Below are 18,318 nucleotides of genomic sequence, written 5' to 3'. Positions count from 1 at the left end.
CTAAACAGATGAATGCTGCATACAACAATAAAAGGAATATGACAATCTTTATTGGGGACATTAGGTATAAATATATGCAAAACATTTTTTTATTGTTCAGATATTCTGTACAAACACTTCTGGTCTACAAAGAACAAGCGTTTTCAACCAAAAAGACAACGTAATTTTAAAATGTGAGGACATACTTCTTAACGAGAAATAAAACCAAGGAGACACGACTCCTCATGTGTCTGTCAATATTCAGCGGTGGTTCAATGGGCACTCACCCTTCCTGCTAGTGACGTCTCTAGTTACAGTTCGGCCTCAAGATCCATTACTCCATCATCCCCAGATCAAACTGACACCTCATACCCCTCCACACACACATACACCTCACCTCCCCATCCATGTCTCAGGTTCTAACCTCTACACGATCACTTACCAATCTGACTTCAAGGGAGATGAGGTTAAATGTTATTAATTAAACAAAATGTAGAACATGATCTGGTTTTAACTACATGGCCGTCCTCCTGCCGCATCTGTCAGCCCCACATAGATTATGATAGTGGGGGTACAAAATAATGTGCTACGACTGTTGGGCCGTCTGACTGCAGTTATAGGATGGAGACCAGTTACAGCTCTCCCAGCCTGGGCTGCCTCTTCTGCAGAACAACGTCGCCCTCTAGAGGCCAAACCACCACTAGCTGCCTGTGGACACAGCACATCCAGTTGGAAAATCTTCAATAATTTAAATCATTTTTCAGACTTTGATATGTTCATAGCCTCTCTCACATCATAATTTGGATGTGTTTTAGATGAGCATGACATACATACTTCATTTAATGACTCTGGTTGTTCTACAAGGTTTGACCAAGACCACAGTGTGTACAAACCAGAACTTCAATAATACTTCTTAAATCATTCTTTAAAAAAGGTAAAACACACAACAAAAACAAACATATTTTCTCCCTCCAAAGGTAAAACTAGCTGTACTCCACCTCACTGCATACAAGAGAGATGGTGAGAAACATCTCACCTTCGCCAACAGGATACCTGCAGCATACTACAGCACTTCTCACAGAAATACATTCGAAACCACAAAACCGTTGGAACATATGCGCACACACGCGAATACAACAAGTACAATTAGGTCACTCAGACAAAAAAAAAAAAAAAAAGCATAAAAGACAACACAAAAACATGCAAAAGTGATCAAATTGAAATCACGCTGAAAGCACAAGTGGCTCTGAGGCACACCTACATATTAGACTGAAGACAATAGCGCAAAGACTCTAGCCACTTTATATACGGGGACAGATGGAATAGTCAGGCTATTGAGCAACTCACGTATTTGACATAGTCCCTCCACAGCCTGCATCTATTAATTATTTAGCACTACAGTACAACAGTGAAAGTAGCTCGATTTAGCTCATGTTTTACTGTCCCGAAACCAATGGAATTTATTTGCCTGTAAAGTTGGACCCCATGAAAACACAATGCCCAAATCACCATTATGCTATTGAGACTAGCTGTAAACAATGTGTTATTGAGGCTAGCTGTAAATCCATCTAGTAAAATGTCAGGTTAACCCAGATTGCACAATGCTCTCCCCACCATAGACAGCACATCAGATCGGTCCATCTATCAGTCTAATGACTAATGCACAGTCACTGCACACTGGATGGCAGCTTTTTGTTTTCTTTCTAATAACATTTTTTAGATATAACAAAATGTCCTTGCGTGGGGCCTATGTTTTTGCTAACAAAATATCACTGTTCATAACAGAAGACAAAACAAAACAAAAGCAAACATATAACTGCGATCTTTCCTTAGAGCCTTGGCCTAGATGCTTCCCCATCTGTTAAATGACCTGTAGCTACCTCAGGTTTGACTGCAGGACAAAAGGCAATTGCAAACCTGCCTGTGTGTGTGTGTGTGTGTGTGTGTGTGTGTGTGTGTGTGTGTGTGTGTGTGTGTGTGTGTGTGAGAGAGAGAGAGAGAAAGAGAGAGGCAGGACAAGGAAGGGGTGGGGGGGCAGAAGAGCTGGTGGTTCTAAGGCACAGGCGCAGAGGAAGTGAGAGAGAGGGTGTAGACGGAATCACGGGGACCAAAGGTCACCGACGGAGGAGAGGAGAAAGAGAGAGGTCACTGGTGGTGGTGCGTGCGGTCGTCGGGCCGTTTGATGTGGATGCGCCGCACCCTCTCGATGCGCTCGCGCTCCTCGTCCTCGTCCAGGTGGTGGGAGCGGCCGGCAGCGCCCCCTGTGGCCTCCAGAAGGGCGTTGTCCGGCCCGCGGCCGTCCTGCGACTCGTACAGGAGGATGTTGAGCGTCTCCTCGTAGATACGTGCCTCTGGGAACTCCACCTACACACACACGCGAAGGAAACATACACAGAGCAAAGGGGGAAAAGGTCTAGATAGCAGCTTGAGATCAGATGTTTTATGCTCTGTGAGCACACTTATTTATTGTTGGATTTTTAAGATGTCAGTTTTATTGCTCACAGAAGAGCACAGTGCATTTGTTATCACTCAGCTGTCTCTACAGCGCGCACACACACACACACACACACACACACACACACACCTCACAGACTTCTACAAACACATGCAGAAACGTACACTGGACGGAAATAATTCTGACCACAGGAAACGGTTTGAGTTAATGTTACCTTTGTCTGTTTCTTCTCTGTGGCGTAGACAATAGAGGTGCAGCACACCTCTGCGATTTTGCGGCCCTGCCCGTAGAATGACCAACAGCAGATCTCGTCCCCGATCACATCTTTGATGAACAGGACACGTCCATTGAATCTCAGAGAGAGCTTATCAAACAGCTCAATGTTCTTCAGCATGTTGTCATCAGAATTGCTGTGAAGGTGACAGGAGCAGTCAATTAAAAAATCAACATGGCCCCTTCTCTACAGATGCACATGGCAACATAATTCTGCATGGCAGTTGGCAGTACGCAAAAGCAATTCCTCACTAACTGCTTAACGGATACTATGACCCTCTAGTTAAAGGAGAATTCAGGGAGGCATCATGTTTCAACACACTTTAGGTCAATATCACACCGGAATTCTCTTTTAAGATGTACTTGTGGTTGTCAAAGAATTATTATTACCTGGTATAGGAGTATTTGTTGTTGCTCCTGTTGTATAACAGCTTCACGGTCGGCTGTGAACAAATAAGTGCAATGAGCACAACTGCTGTATGGAGCATTGAGGGCTAAAAACTGGACAGGACTGTATGTAATGTGGATGGGTGACACCTAAATAGAAATGTATAGAGATTGAGAATGTGTCGTCATCATGGCATTTTCCCATTGGTGAACGCAAAGCATTTTGGGGATCTGCGGCAATCCCTGCCCATGTAAACCAATGTAAACTGCCAAACGTACCCATAATCTTGGTCACGTGTTTTAGCAATCTCTATTGAGTGCACTTCAGCAGGTACCATCACACTAGTGTGAAAATGAAAGGGATGGAATGAATGTTCTAAAGAATGTCTCGGTCCGTTGGATACAGCATTTTAGAATCTTACATTGTTGATGACTGCATTCATCCAGAATTTATCAAAACTCCCTTGCCGAAGGGCTAATGGATTCCCAAGGAAATCAGGTAGGTGTGAGAAACAGATTCTGTTGTCGGTCAAATTTCAACCATGGCATTCTCCACCTACCTTATTTGAGGTGGCAATGAGTCTCTGTTCCTCCTTAGACGATGTCACCAGCGGGACTTTGCAGAAAGGTTCATATGCATCTTTGTTCTAGAAGAAGGAATTGTGTGTTATTTCGTCATTAAAGATGACACATAGCATCACATTGCTTAAACTGTTCCACTGCAAAGAGTGAATTTATATTCACTTGCTGGTCATGTCTCACAAATAAAAAGTGTGTACACCCCTCATATTTCTGCAAATATTGTATTATATCTTTTCATGGGACAACACTGAAGAAATTACACTTTGATGCAATGTAAAGTAGTGAGTGTACAACTTGTATAACAGTGTAACTCAACACACAGCCATTAATATCTAAACCGCTGGCAACATAAGTGAGTACAACCCTAAGTGAAAATGTCCAAGTGTCAATATTTTGTGTGGCCCCCATTATTTTCCAGCACTGCCTTAACCCTCTTGGGCATGGAGTTCACCAGAGCTTCACAGGATGCCACTGGAATCCTCTTCCACTCCTCCATGACATCACAGAGATGTCCTTCCGTTTGAGGATGCTCCACAGATGCTCTATAGGGTTTAGGTCTGGAGACATGCTTGGCCAGTCCATCACCTTTACCCTCAGCTTCTTCAGCAAGACAGTGGTCGTCTTGGAGGTGTGTTTGGGGTCGTTATCATGTTGGAATACTGCCCTGCAGCCAGTTTCCGAAGGGACGGAATCATGCTCTGCTTCAGTATGTCACAGTACATGTTGGTATTCATGGTTCCCTCAATGAACTGTAGCTCCCCACTGCCGGTAGCACTCATGCAGCCCCCCACCATGACACTCCCACCACCATGCTTGACTGTAGGCAAGACACACTTGTCTTTGTACTTCTCACCTGGTTGCTGCCACACATGCTTGACACCATCTGAACCAAATAAGTTTATCTTGGTCTCATCAGACCACAGGACATGGTTCCAGTTATCCATGTCCTTAGTCTGCTTGTCTTCATCAAACTGTTTGTGGAATTTCTTGTGCATCATCTTTAGAAGAGGCTTCCTTCTGGGACGATAGCCATGCAGACCAATTTGATGCAGTGTGCGGCGTATGGTCTGAGCACTGACAGGCTGACCCCCCCCACCCCTTCAACCTCTACAGCAATGCTGGCAGCACTCATACGTCTATTTTCCAAAGACAACTTCTGGATATGACGCTGAGCACGTGCACTCAACTTCTTTGGTCAACCATGGTGAAGCCTGTTCTGAGTGGAACCTGTCCTGTTAAACCGCTGTATGGTCTTGGCCTCCGTGCTAAAGCTCAGTTTCAGGGTGTTGGCAATCTTCTTATAGCCTAGGCCATCTTTATGTAGAGCAACAATTCTTTTTCCAGATCCTCAGAGAGTTCTTAGTCATGAGGTGCCATGTTGAATTTCCAGTGACCAGTAGGAGAGAGTGTGAGAGCGATAACACCAAATTTAACACACCTGCTCCCCATTTACATCTGAAACCTTGTAACACTAACAAGTAACATGACACCGGGGAGAGAAAATGGCTAACTGGGCCCAATTTGGACATTTTCACTTAGGAGTGTACTCACTTTTTTTGCCAGTAAATTTACACCGTTATACAAGCTGTACACTGACTACATTACATTGTAGCAAAGTGTCATTTCTTCAGTGTTGTCCCATGAAAAGATATAATAAACTGTGAGGGGTGTACACTTTTGTGAGATACTGTAAGTGTTGACTTGATTGCTTGATCATGTAAGTCTGATGGAAGTTGCTGCAATATACCTGCAAAGCAGCCTGGCATTCATCCACCAGCCCCTGCACCAGGTAGTACTTGGCCTCGGCCAAGAGCTCCTCAACCTCCCTCCGGTTGTCTGGCAAAGGCACCACGCCATCCCTCAGGTAGTTTAAAATGGCCCCAAAGTGCTTCCCGCACCGGTCAATGAGGATCCAGCCTAGAGGACAGCAGGAACCACACAAGAGAGGGTTCTCGTGAACATTGGCTTCTCACTTGTGATAGACTGCAACAATGCATTGATGCACTATTTCCAACACACACTGTGTTTGTGTTGCAGTGTTACTAGGTATAAGATATAGCCCTGCAAAGACCAGGCTCCATGATGCTCCACAAAGAGGTGGATTTTGACATGAATCATGTTTCATGAGTTTTTTAGCAGAGTTGTTGACACTTAAACTTCTATTTAAACTTAAGATTACATTACATTATATTACATTTGTCTGACACATTTTTAACAAAAGCAACTAACAACATGGTAACAGTTAAGTTTTAAAACAATTCTCTCAACAATTTTAGGACAATTTAAAAACCATAGAGTACAGTGCATCAGTGAGTGCTGTTTTTAAACAGTTGAGTGTCAGTTCAAGACGGCTGGTAAGTGCTAGGATCAGTAAGACTTGTTGTAAGTGGTGATATGAGAGGAGACTTATTGGCCAGGTATACTTACATATACAAGGAATTTGCATTTTACGCGTCTGGGGGTAGTGATTCAAACACACACACACACACACACACACAGACAGACAGAGCAGTGAGCACACTAGGAGCACACATACACACCGAGAGCAGTGGGCAACCTTAATCCTGGCATCCGGGGAGCAGTTGGGGGTTAGGTGCCTTGCTCAAGGGCACCTCATCCATGATGTGGAAGAGCGCTGTTCAATCACCAACCCCCACCCCCCCACACACACACACACAATTTTTCCTACCAGTCAGGGACCGGCCACCCTTTGGTCACAAGTCGGATTCCCTAACCAGTAGGCCACGGATGCCCAAGCTCATATGGCCCCAAGCTCATATACTTCGGTAGGAACACATTTTCCACTTGTGTGTGTGTGTGTGTGTGTAGGCATGCCATGCAAACAGGCCTCACCTTCGCTGTCCGTGAGGACCTCCATCCTCCCACTGAACATGGCCTTCAGCATGGTGTCCTGCTTGGTGAGGGTCTGCATGGTGGTGTAATACAGCGCTCCCCCCACGTTCAGCTTGACGTATTTGGAGCTGGGACTCGAACCCTTGAACGAGGTGGTCCGTGTTGTAGCCGCCGGCACCGCGGAGCTCACCACGCTCTCTCCTGACATCTCTTCCTATAGTTAGAGTGGACATGATAAAACACATTACAATTCCTGATCTCAGCGCCTGCTTCTAGACATCGATTCCACCATAACGTTTTACTGACATATCAACTGTATCTTCATGATTTAAACAAATGACAGCCGGCTTGTTTATTTCACGTATCCTTCCCATCACAACATCAAACTCCATCGACCCTACTAAAAATGTAGTAACGTTAACGCAACCCAATTTAATTAAGGAAAAATATTGGGTCCGCTTGGTGTCACCAGCTCCTTGGTTTTGTGCAATCAGCTGGTGTTAGCTAGCCAATAACTTGAAGTGATAACGTTGATCACCTTTATTTATTAATACCACAATCAAGTGACACTATGTAGGGCGGATGGTTAAAGTAGCAGAACATGACAGTCGATTAAATCGAACAGTAGCTGTGGTTAGTAATGTCTAGCTCCTTAACTTACTGTAACAGAAGTTAACCTGCTATCATACCTAGCTAGCTAGTAGCTAACATTCAAGATACGCACTTAGCATTGCTCACAGAAACGACTAGCTGCTATCAAGGTCCACTATTCAAGAAGGGAGTTACAAACATCTGCTTTTTCCATTGTATTACGTACCCTTAAAAGTAGCATACCAAAGTACAGTGCTGTTCAGCTATATCACGGCATATAAATATAACTTTAAAACACACAAAATAAGGAAACTTACCATAGAACCCCACACTTCCGAACCTTAGAATCAGACAAAACACACTTCCGGTTTTAGGTGGCGTCCTTTTTCACTGGCGTTAAATTCCTATCTCATTCTTTAATTCGTAAAAGTTCATGAGAACGCATAGATTGCAGTGTGTAGACAATTTATTTGACCGTCTCTGTGTAATCAAATGTATCATTCATCTATTTTGGTCTACTTTAAACTTTCAATGGCATTTTAAAACAAACCAGTTTTGACACTTTTCTCTTAGATAAACAGGCTGCAAGCATCTGCACTCCTCAATTTTAGTGGACCTAAGAAATATGATTCTAATAAATGTAAGGATTAAGTTACTATACATAATATGAAGACATTGCACAGGCAAAGCTGTGCATTTTGGTTCCAGAGTGTTGTACACAGGTGTTGTAGGCCTAGTTTACCATGGAAATTAATCGTTTAAAAAAGCAGCAGTAAATTCTGTAACAACAGTAAATTATGTGAGATTATTTTTTCCATTTCATAAGTAAGTGGTTTTGACATCTCACTTGATCAAGTAAATTGAAGCTGCATGTACTAGAATGTGCATGCCATGGTTGGTAAAACAAATGCCTTTGCACAAGGATTATTGTTTATAGTCACCACCAGTTTTTCTCTATTTCAGTTTCCTCAGCAGTGTAACCTCCTAATCTGTGTTCTATCTGGTATGCAACATTCATTTTGTAATGACCGCTCAGCCAAATGCACAAAAGGACAGTAACGTCCTGAAATATAATCCACTGACATTTTATCTTTGATTTTGATTACTGAAAATCTGGTAGGCCTATTGTTCCTGAAAGTTGTAGGCCCAGTGATAAAACGTTTCTCAGTCATGGAGTTCCCAACGTTTTTGGTTTCTAGAAACATGTTATGGTGTAGACTACATGCAGATTAAACTGTCAGAAACGTTACATTTTTCTATGGTTCAAAGGATCAAGAAACAGGTGGAGCAGCTTTTGTTGTTCAGAGGTGGAATGCCCAAACTTTTAAGAGAACCTCAAATTTTCTAAGTGTGTTCACAGTGGAATTATATGCAATTCTGATGGCAGTGCGATGGTCTGAGCCAATTCAGAATCATAAAATGTTGATATGTAGTGACTCTGTGTCAGCTATCAATAGTATTGGGAAAGGGTCATCAAAGAGTCGACAAGACCTTGTATGATATTCTTCTGGCAATTAAGAGATGTGAAAAGGAGAGGGGTAGAAATATCATTCATATGGGTCCCAGCTCATGTATGCATTACAGAAAAGGTTGATAAGTTGGTTAAGGAAGCTGCTCAAAAGGAAAACATAGATTTCAACATAAATCTATCAAAGGCATAGGCAAAAGAAATACCCAATGGGATGGCGGGTGATGTTCTCCTCCTTAGTCTGATGAGATATTACTTAAACATAGAAAAACAATGCATGAGGAGGACAGAAATAAAAAGCAGCAGTTTAATATGGCAGGAAATATAAAATGCTTTATGAAGGGCCCAAGTAAAGAAAACTGATGAGCTGGCTTTGATGGGGAACCTTGTGTTTGTGAGTGTGGATGTTTTGTTAGGTGTGGGTATGTGGGGGTGGGTACTGGGGTAGTTGGAGGGTATGTGAATATGGGTGTAGATGTTATGTGTAGCCTATGGGTGGAAGCCATATTGTATTGTGTGACTGAGTAATTTGTTGTAATTGAGATTATGGTGGTAAATATCTAATATTCTGTTTGATATGCATATTGGGACTCCAATGTAATCTCTAAAAAGTAAATAAACAAACAATTATATAAAAAATCTATCAAAGGCGGAGGGTAAAAGTAGCCTATGTGTGGCAGGAAACAATTTTAAAATGGCAACAGCTCTGAGAGCAAGAAAGCAAAGGGAGGCATCTATTCTCAATATCTAGTAGGGTAACTGACTCAGTAATGTTTGTAAAAGAGGGGGGCTAAGATATAAGGAGCAGGTTATTATTTCTAGAATGAGGATTGGTCACACGTGTCTGAACAGCACTTTATTTATTTTAGGAAAACAGAGCTTGTGTTCATGTCAGGAACCTGAGACGGTACATGTTTTGGTTTAAGACATTATGACCACCAAAGACAGGATCTTCTCAGAGAATTGCGAGAAAAGGCTTGGAAGAAATATCCCTGAAAAGTATTTTAGAAGTAGGGTCAAGCGGGAGGGGAAAACGCTGTTTTTTTCTCACATTTTTAAGACACTACATTCTCTGTAGACACTGGACTGTATAGCAGAATATAGTGCACTAAGGTGCTACTCCCATAGAAGGCAGCAATGCAACTTTTTGGATGCTGGCTGCCGTAAAACCCCAAAGAAGAAGAAGAAGAAGACTTCGCGGGGAGGGGGCCTTTTATTTTGAAACTACCTCATGCCTCATAGCTTTTCACTTAGCGCTGTTCGCAGTTCAGCCTGGTGTTGTTGCACACTTTCAACATGAGAGAGAAATTAACGGGCATCTGGGCTTGCAGGTAACTTGATCATTACATCTCACCACGTGCGCGTGGAAACGTTAGAGTTTACATGTACCGAAACAATTGAAGAGTGATTTTCAGCTAGACATTTGTAGCTCTAAAAAGTACACTTGCCTTTGCCAGATAACGGAGAACTTGCGTGTGTTTGCGTTGTAAGGACGCTCAGAGTCCTGAGGTTTTTTCTGAGGCTGTGACTAGAAATACCATCGCTCTGAGCGTCTCTGAGGGGAAGAGATGACGGTCGCGATGTTGACCACTGTAACTTAGCTCAAGTCTGAAGAAGAACATTGATTACAGTTTAGAATTGTATCAACTAAAATAACCAATGCCAATGGGGTATGCACGAAAACGCGAAGAAATAGCCGTGCGACTGAAAAGTTTAAATGGCTGTCAAGTTCGCTAACTTATAGCTAAAGTGAATAGTTAGCTTACTTATCGCGCCTGATTTAGTTTAAGTATTTTAGCTAAAGTTAATTGCCTGTTCAGTGTAAGGAGCTGAACACACTAATGTAAATGTTATATCGCCACAGAGTTTTTAATAAAGTACCTAGTGGGAGCATCCTTGGCTTGTGAATTGCACTTAACATTGCTTTGGGTCTGACACTAACGTTACTGCACTTATTGGCATCAAAGTTCTCACGATGTCTACAGCATAGTTGGCTTGGTGTTGAATGATCGTGTGTTCCCTTCATAGTTTTATCCATCCGTCTGGGAAGTGTAGCGTTGCTTGCGGCAAGATAGATAGATAGATAGATACTTTATTGATCCCTAGGGGAAATTCAAGACAAGGCAACGTTAATGCAAAGAACTGAAACTAATTTCCCCCTTCGCTGTGTTTACTTTAGGCTTTATTTCTATGACCATTTAGGGAGACAATAAAGATTTTTACATTTTTATGTAATAATCAGTGAGTTGATTGTATGTCTAAATTAACGCAAGGCATAACCGTCTTAAACCGATCTCTTTTTTTAAATGCAGTGGTTTTGTTCTATGCTAGCCCAGATGTAGATGATTGCCATTCTCTTCAAGCAGCTAATTATAATAGTTTGAAATATTTGTTCGTTATCGTTTGCACATGTCTCATTATGTATGTGTTCAAATGTGTTCTGGTGACCCTTTAGGATGTCTCGAAAATATCAATTTTGTTGGTTACAACAGAGAGAGGTTAGTGTGTATGTTTTGCATGTGTGTCCACTTGTCTGTGCTTGGCCATTTGTTGACGCACTGCTTAAACCAGTCAGAGATATGTGGGCTTCCAATGGAGAAAGAGACTTTGTTCTGGTAGGCTGAACAGGGAGATATTCACTGATGGTATAATAGGCCACAAGGTTGTACACAGAGATGAGTGGTCCCCCAAAAGGTCCCCCAACTCATCTCCCATCTATGTAGAGCAGTGTGGTCCCCCAAAAGGTCCCCCAACTCATCTCCCATCTATGTAGAGCAGTGTGTGAAAATGTGTCGGTGTGTTATCAGAACCTTCCTGACCCTGCCTTAGTAGTGTAAAGAATGACAGCTTGACTTTTTTGTCTGCTGCTATGCTGCTACTGTGTGTGTGTGTGTGTGTGTGTTTGTGTTTGTGTGTGTGTGTGTGTTTTGTGGATTTCTTTACCCAGGGAAGTGAACTTGTTATGCTGGCATGCTGGCTTGAACAACTATTTTGTTTCTTCAGCCCCTGAATTTTAGCGGAATTTAGCAGTGATGTGGATTTAGAACAAGTGCTGATGTGTTCGAAGGAATTCGTGGTTTGCTTCATTGAGCCATACCGTCTTTTTGGGTGGAGACTATTTCACTTGCCCTGCAATGGGTCCTATGCTTCCCTGTCAGGGTTGATCATTAGGTGGCATAAAAAGCATCCAATACAGTGTAGGATGTTTTTTCCTATTTCTCCTGTATTTATTCAGCTTCATCAAGGCACCCAGATTGGAGTCTGTGCTGGGACCCTTATGTAAGGTGTGTGTGTGTGTGTGTGTGTGTGCGCTGTGACATTCGGTATGACAAAATGTCTTTCTTTGTGAATGAGCTGACACTGGGAAGATGCGTGTGAGCATGGGCCTGTGCCAACAGGCCTGGGGAAAATTACAGGCCTCTGATGTCAGCGTGGCAGTCTGCTTCATTCCTATCTTTGTGTGCTCTTTGTTTTGTTTTGTCTGGCTTTGAACAACTTCAGAAAGCTTGTATTTCAGTAGAGCTTTAATGATGGAGAATTGACACTAATGCTAGAGGTGTGTGTGTGTGTGTGTGTGTGTGTCTGTGTGTCGTTCTGTGGAGAGGAAGAGAGGACAGAAACAGTGGTACACTCACATACAGGAAGTGGCTTGGCAGAGAGCAACAGAAACACACACATGCATACACACACACACACATGCATACTCGCGTGCACACCATACTTTGTTTTAGACTGTCCTATACCCTAACAAAATGTAGATGAGTGCATGGGCCTACAAGGTATGTTATTGTTAATTGCACAACTCTTCTGATTGATTATCTGCTATTCAGCTGTCTACCTTAAGAGGTCTCAGCTTTTTAATGTCTATGACACATTCCCATGTCCTTTTTGTTGAAATAATGGGTACAGTCCCTTGTGTTTGATTAGTGTTTGTGGACAGTAGAACCTGAAGTATAAAACGGGTTGCTTTCTGCTTTGTGTTGAGAGTCACAGGCCACTCTCCTGTCTGCACCTTCCTCTGGCTGAAAACTCAGGAAACTCAGCCTTTTTCACTCCCTAAGTGGAGTCGAGACAGAATCGCTCTCATTGTGTGGCGAGACTGCCCATGTACGAGACCACTCTGGGACAATAATGGACATAAACAAAGGCTGGACAATGCCTGAGTGGAATGAGTGGAGATTGCGGAAACAGGCCGCTGGTATTTAAGTTTTGCCCAAGGGTGTTCACAGTAAGGTCTTGACCTATAACATATTTAAGTTTTGACCAAGGGTGTTCACAGTAAGGTCTTGACCCCTACCATGTTTACTTTTCTTTGTTTCTTTTGTTTTTAAAATGTGAAATGTAGCCCATATTTTAACTTTAATGTATTTCAAAACAAACACATTTTGTTTGTTCTTTAGTATTTCTATTGATTTGCATTCTAGTTGAAAGGTAAACAAGTTGTTTTAAGTCTTGTCGCTCTGACTACCATACAATCTTATTTCCACTATCTTTTCACCCTTGTCTTTTGTCAGGACCTGTGACCAATAGCGGAACTTTTATTAGACTACCTGTTGAGTCTTTGTGTGTGTGTGTGTGTGTGTGTGTGTGTGTGTGTGTGCTAACTGTATTAAGCTTTAACCCTCAATGGTTTTTGTCATTCTTGCTCCTTTCACCAACTTCTTCACACATCTGAAGTAACACACCGCAAAATTCACAGTTAGACCCTAAAAAGCTTCTCAGTTTGACCATAACTTGCTGGGTCTTCTTGTCTATGACCTGTTTCTTCTTTCAGAATTGGTTGTCTCCGGTGAACTCGCAGTGGTGAAGTGCCTCATTTGGGTTGACTCACTCCACTATTTGAGCTGGCCGTCAGGTGGTCTTTTTAAGAGTCGATGGGCCAAAAGGCCTCGTCCCGTTTGGAGTTAGTTTGAGCTGGTTTGCCGGCACTGGGCAGGGCTTCCTGTCTCTGAGGGTAGTGCCTGTGAGAGGGCTGGTTTGGGCTGCGCTGTTTATCTTCTTCCCACTACTGCTTCTCTCAGCCCCTCGCGGCAGGATGAATTTTATGCCCCTGCTCACGCGGTCTGTCTGTTCCCGTTTTTCTTTCATCAGTGATGGCGGACAAGTTTGGTAAATACAACACATGGCAATGTTGAAAAGTAATAGAGGTTAGTTTTGTACATTTTTTTTTAATTTTTATCTCATTCACAAGTTCTTGATATATACATGTACTACCAGTGTATTTACACACACACACACACTCACACACACACACACACACACACACACACACACATACGCACAGGCGTGCCACACACTCTCACAGCAAAGCCGTTATGAATTCCTGGAGAGCACCACAAGAATGCAGTCTGAATTGAATCAGGCCCTTAGATGTGCTGTCTCAAATCTGTTGGATGACTAATAGCAGGCACTCTCTGTGGTGCTTCAAGTCGGCCAGATACGGCATGGGAAAGAAGAGGAACAGTGAGTTGTCACAGATTTTTGACTCCGAACAGATTTATTGCATCAGCTGCACAGTGACATCTGACAGGGATGTTTGTGTCTGTGGCTGCATTGTGCGTCAGACACACATACACACACACACACGCACATACACACGTGCACACACACACACACACACGCGCACACACACACACACACACGCACATACACACGTGCACACACACACACACACATGCACATACACACGTGCACACACACACACACACACACCCACATACACACGTGCACACACACACACACACACACACACACGGGCAGTTGATCTGGCACAAGGCCTATCAGTGAGGAGAGGTTGTTGACTGTGAATAAGCTGGTATTGTTTGCCGAGTCCTTGAGAGTGGTTTGTGATGTCCGTCCTCACAGATAGGGAGTCAGGGGCCCGTGCAAACGCGATGCCCACTCATGCAGATGGAGGGTCAGTCACCAACCAGCTGCACCACAAGGTCAGTTGAAAATGCTGATGCTTGTTGCTGGATTCTTTGCAGCAAAACTCTCTGAACTCTTTGAAGGTTTAGCATCTTATTTATTTTTGTTGTATAGGGTTCATTGCGAACTAAACAAGGCCTCACTGCTGAATGGCTACTGACTGTTAATGTTTCGGAACACCTTCATTACGATATAGTGGTCCAAAGGTTGTTGGTGTGCTGTTAGTTTGTAGTAAAATGAGGCACACAAATGTCTCCGATTGGGTGACTCATCATGCAGAAGGACAAGGGAACATGGTGTGGTGTGTGTGTGTGTGTGCAGATATCGCCTTCAGAGATATAAATAGGACCACCCTGACAGGAGTTCCACCAGTATAGATAATGCGCTGCCTGACTTGGTGATGGGGACGTGTCTGTGTGTCTGTGTTCCTGTGCGTGTCAACTAGGTCTGACAAGCTAGTTTTCAGGACCGGCCACCTTAGTGTCCCCCGCAGTCAGTGAATGTGACCTGACAGTGACCGTTTGGTGATTTCTTTTAAGGGCGAGGGGTGTGTGTGTGTGGGGTGGTTGGGGGTGGCGGCGGCGGCGGCGATGGAGTTGGCGAGTGTGCAAGTCGACCTCACAGAGCAAGATGGCATCACCATGTGCTGAAAAAAGCCCCGATGTGGCACGGTGGGAGCGAGTGGAGCTGGGGGGAGGAAGTGACCTCAGCAGCGCTGGATCCTGCTGAGTCATCGGCGGGCTGGCAGCGCTGATAGAAGCCGTGACCCAGGGGGCCAGAGAGAGGGGGGCAGGACAGCCAGCAGCGGGCGCGTGCACAACAGGGGGAATAGGACTGGAGCAAGGCTACGCAGCCAGGGAGTGGGGGGGGGGGGGCGAGGCTACGCAGCCAGGGAGTGGGGGGGGCAAGGCTACGCAGCCAGGGAGGAGGGGGGGAGCGTAGGTTGTGGGTCACAATTGCGTCGACCACTCGGTCCCACATGCCAAACAAACCCTAGTCTACTTTGCAAAGCCAAATGTTACATGGATTACCCTTTTTATTTAGGTTACCACTTCCCTTCCAAAGATAACAAGCACCCTGTTGCATGCTGGGTAAGACATACCCAGCATGCAACAGACCCTGCCCCCTCGAGAATTTTGTGGTTTTTGCGATCTGTCGCAAGCTTGTGCGTCTGCCTAGTTTAGTAAAAGCTCCCCTGTCATGCAGGAGGATGAATTGGGGGGGGGGGTGTTGCATGGCCGTTATAACCGAGGGCTTCCGCGAAAGTGCAGCCATTTTTTTACTGGATTTTCAAGCTGTGTTAAAATGCAAACAGACAGTCTGGAAATTCTTAATTGGGAAGCGTGTTTTACTGGCAAGTTCCAGATGAAAGCGGATGTGGCGAGATGAATGCAGAACAGATTGGTTCCAGTCATGCCTGTGCTGTGCCCTGCTCGCTACAAAAGGAATGTTTGTCTCTCCCTTGCGCAGGTGTCTGTTGGGATGCGGAGGGAATGACCTCATAGTTTGAGCCCCTGCTCGTTTTGACTAACAGGCATCAGAGGAAACACTGGCCTCCTCTCCAGGAAGAGTGTAGAGACAACATGTTTTCTAGGGATGTTGTTCTCTTCATCCAGTCTGGTTTTAAAGCATTTCAATGTTGTTGATGTTGGGCCTAATTGTCTATTGCAAATGTACCAAAATGGCTGTAGTGTTATCATGCAACATGCTTTGCTGAAGGACTAAAAATATCTCTGCTACTCATCCCTGAGGAGCTTTGATTTCAGTAACTGAATGTGCTCAGGAGCAACTCTCAGTCTGACTTCTGACTTGAGCTCCCTCACCATTGAAAAAAAAAAAGCAATGTTTGTTTCACACCTCATTTCATACCCCCAGAAAGGCAACCAGCCATCAAAGTAGCACTCAACATCCACTCAAAAATAGAAATTCCAACATTTCTGTTTAAATATATTTAGGCTTAATAAATATTTAACAAAAAATGTTTTGGTCATAGTGAATTTGTATCCAAAGCAATAAAGACTGGTCTTTGTCGTTCTGTATCTTGGGAGGTGGCCGGATGAGACATCCGTCTCAATGAGGAACTGAATAATAATAATAATAATAATGCTTATAGTATGCTTAAGTAGCCAGCTAAGCAGTTTTCTTCTGCTATGCAGTGACAAGTGATGAATGCTTTTTAAGCTATTTGTAATTTAGCTCATGTAATCAATGATAAGCATCTGGTAACAACAGTTTATACAACTTGAGTTGTATTCTCAGGGAGTTGAACTTGATTTGAGTTCTCAGGGAGTTATCCCGTAAAGATCATGGTTCAGATGTGCTCTTCCTCTTTGGGTGAAAGCCTAGTTGACATTTTTTTAGACGTTTTCATTCTGTTGTGAAATGGCCAGCATGTTTGTAAAGGAGGAAAAAAAAGACTGTGGTTCTGACCTCCTCTTTCTCCTCTATCAGCGATCCTCAGCTGTGCTGGTTACTGCAATGAATGGTAACACTATCCATCAGACACTGCCGACGACGACCGCTGTGCACACCTGTGGCTGGAGGGAGTTCTGCGAGTTGCATGCCAGCGCCACGGCCCGGGAGCTCGCCAAGCACTACCGGCGCTTTGCCAGCGAGTGCCCGGAGCAGGATGTGGTCCCGCCGGACAGCTTCTCGCGGCAGTTCAGCGATGCCTTCCAGCAGCACTTCCGCCTCGAGGTCGCCAAGCAGAGCCCCACGCCGCCGCAAAGTCCCGAGCCGCCGGCCCTCCCTCCTCTGCCGCTGCCGCCGCCGTCGCCCCGCCTGTCGGCCATGACCGGCCGCCTCCGCATCACCTCCTTCTCGGGCGTGCTGGACTACCGGGAGGCGGGGCGCCCCGGGGGCATGGGCGGCGTCGGGCCGGGGGGCGGCGGCCTGGTGGCGGTGCTGAGCCCCAAGCCGGAGCCGGAGTCGCTGGGCGTGGCGCTGCAGCTGGAGCAGCCGCTGACGCGATCCTGCGCGCCGGCCGACACTACGGGCAGCACGGCGGCGCGCACCCCGCGCAGGCACAGCCTCGGCCAGGAGTCGGCGGAGCGCCGGGCCGCCTCCGAACGGTACGCCCCGCCTCCTCGCCACGCCCCCGCCTCGGACGTCATGCACTTTTCCAGTCAGCTCCGCCAGAGCGTGCGGCGGATCTTTAAAAAGCGGCCCCAGCCGGCCCCGGACGAATCCGCCACTGCCCCCTCCTCCTCCTCCGAGGGCTCGGGGGACACTTCGAACAGACCGGTGGGCATCTCTCCGATGTCCGCCGATTGCCCCCTGACACCTCCAGCCGCGCACAACCTCATGCCGCAAGTGGCCCCCTCGGTGGCGACTACGCACACCTCGACCTCGACGGCGTTCCTGTGGGGGCTGGCCAGCAAGCTGCGGGGGCCCAGCGTGCGGAAGCGGGCTGAGGTCAGGAGCACGTGCAAAGAGGGGCAGCTGAGGTACCTGCTGGTGAACGACACTATCTCAGACTCGCAGCCGCGCTGGCAGCGCTGCCGCCTACTGGTGAGGAGGACCAACGAGCGCCCCGCTCCAGAGATATACCAGCTGGAACTCTACGATCCTCCCAAGGTAAGCAGCGGGGGCCTGTCCCCACTCTCCCTTCTACTATGATTTCAGTGTGGTTTGTCTGTCTGTTCATCTGATTGTAAGCAAGACATGCTAAAACTAGGATTACGATTTTCATGAAACTTGCTGTGAAGGTACCAAGGGCCAAGAATGAACCCATGAAATTTGCAGATCCAACTCACGGGTTGGCTTGACAATTTTTTTTTTTTTTTTTTTTTTTTAGCATGGG

At 45.2% G+C, this 18,318-nt stretch overlaps 2 protein-coding genes across 4 annotated transcripts in view; one reads left to right on the top strand and one right to left on the bottom strand.

Moving 5' to 3' along the window:
• Window positions 1-30: 30 nt before the first annotated feature.
• Window positions 31-7,498, bottom strand: LOC143105803 (BTB/POZ domain-containing adapter for CUL3-mediated RhoA degradation protein 3). Its single transcript, XM_076269913.1, has 7 exons — window positions 7,438-7,498; window positions 6,530-6,743; window positions 5,424-5,593; window positions 3,655-3,741; window positions 3,098-3,150; window positions 2,649-2,844; window positions 31-2,343 (listed from the first exon to the last, which is right to left on the bottom strand). Exons 1-7 carry the CDS (start codon window positions 7,438-7,440, stop codon window positions 2,125-2,127), a joined length of 942 nt encoding a protein of 313 aa, XP_076126028.1. The 5' UTR covers window positions 7,441-7,498; the 3' UTR covers window positions 31-2,124.
• A 2,341-nt stretch (window positions 7,499-9,839) lies between these two features.
• sh2b3 (SH2B adaptor protein 3) overlaps window positions 9,840-18,318 on the top strand; it is a 32,923-nt gene continuing 24,444 nt past the window's right edge. The window contains exons 1-3 of one of the 3 annotated variants that reach the window (XM_076271009.1): window positions 9,849-9,919; window positions 11,044-11,086; window positions 16,968-18,092. In XM_076271009.1, the coding sequence (XP_076127124.1) occupies window positions 9,885-9,919; window positions 11,044-11,086; window positions 16,968-18,092 (1,203 nt within the window). In that variant the 5' untranslated portion in view covers window positions 9,849-9,884. Of the gene's footprint in view, window positions 9,920-11,043; window positions 11,087-14,341; window positions 14,534-16,967; window positions 18,093-18,318 lie in introns of those variants that run through there. The other 2 variants (XM_076271010.1, XM_076271008.1) reach the window with 2 other exon arrangements.

Source organism: Alosa pseudoharengus, unplaced genomic scaffold (assembly GCF_046254945.1).
Source record: "Alosa pseudoharengus isolate Yale_2024_CS ecotype anadromous, Long Island Sound unplaced genomic scaffold, YU_APseudo_1.1 YU_APseudo_1.1_scf_6, whole genome shotgun sequence".
Taxonomy (NCBI): domain Eukaryota; kingdom Metazoa; phylum Chordata; class Actinopteri; order Clupeiformes; family Clupeidae; genus Alosa; species Alosa pseudoharengus.
Note: the sequence above shows the minus strand (reverse complement) of the source record. Positions and strands in the feature narration are given on the sequence as shown.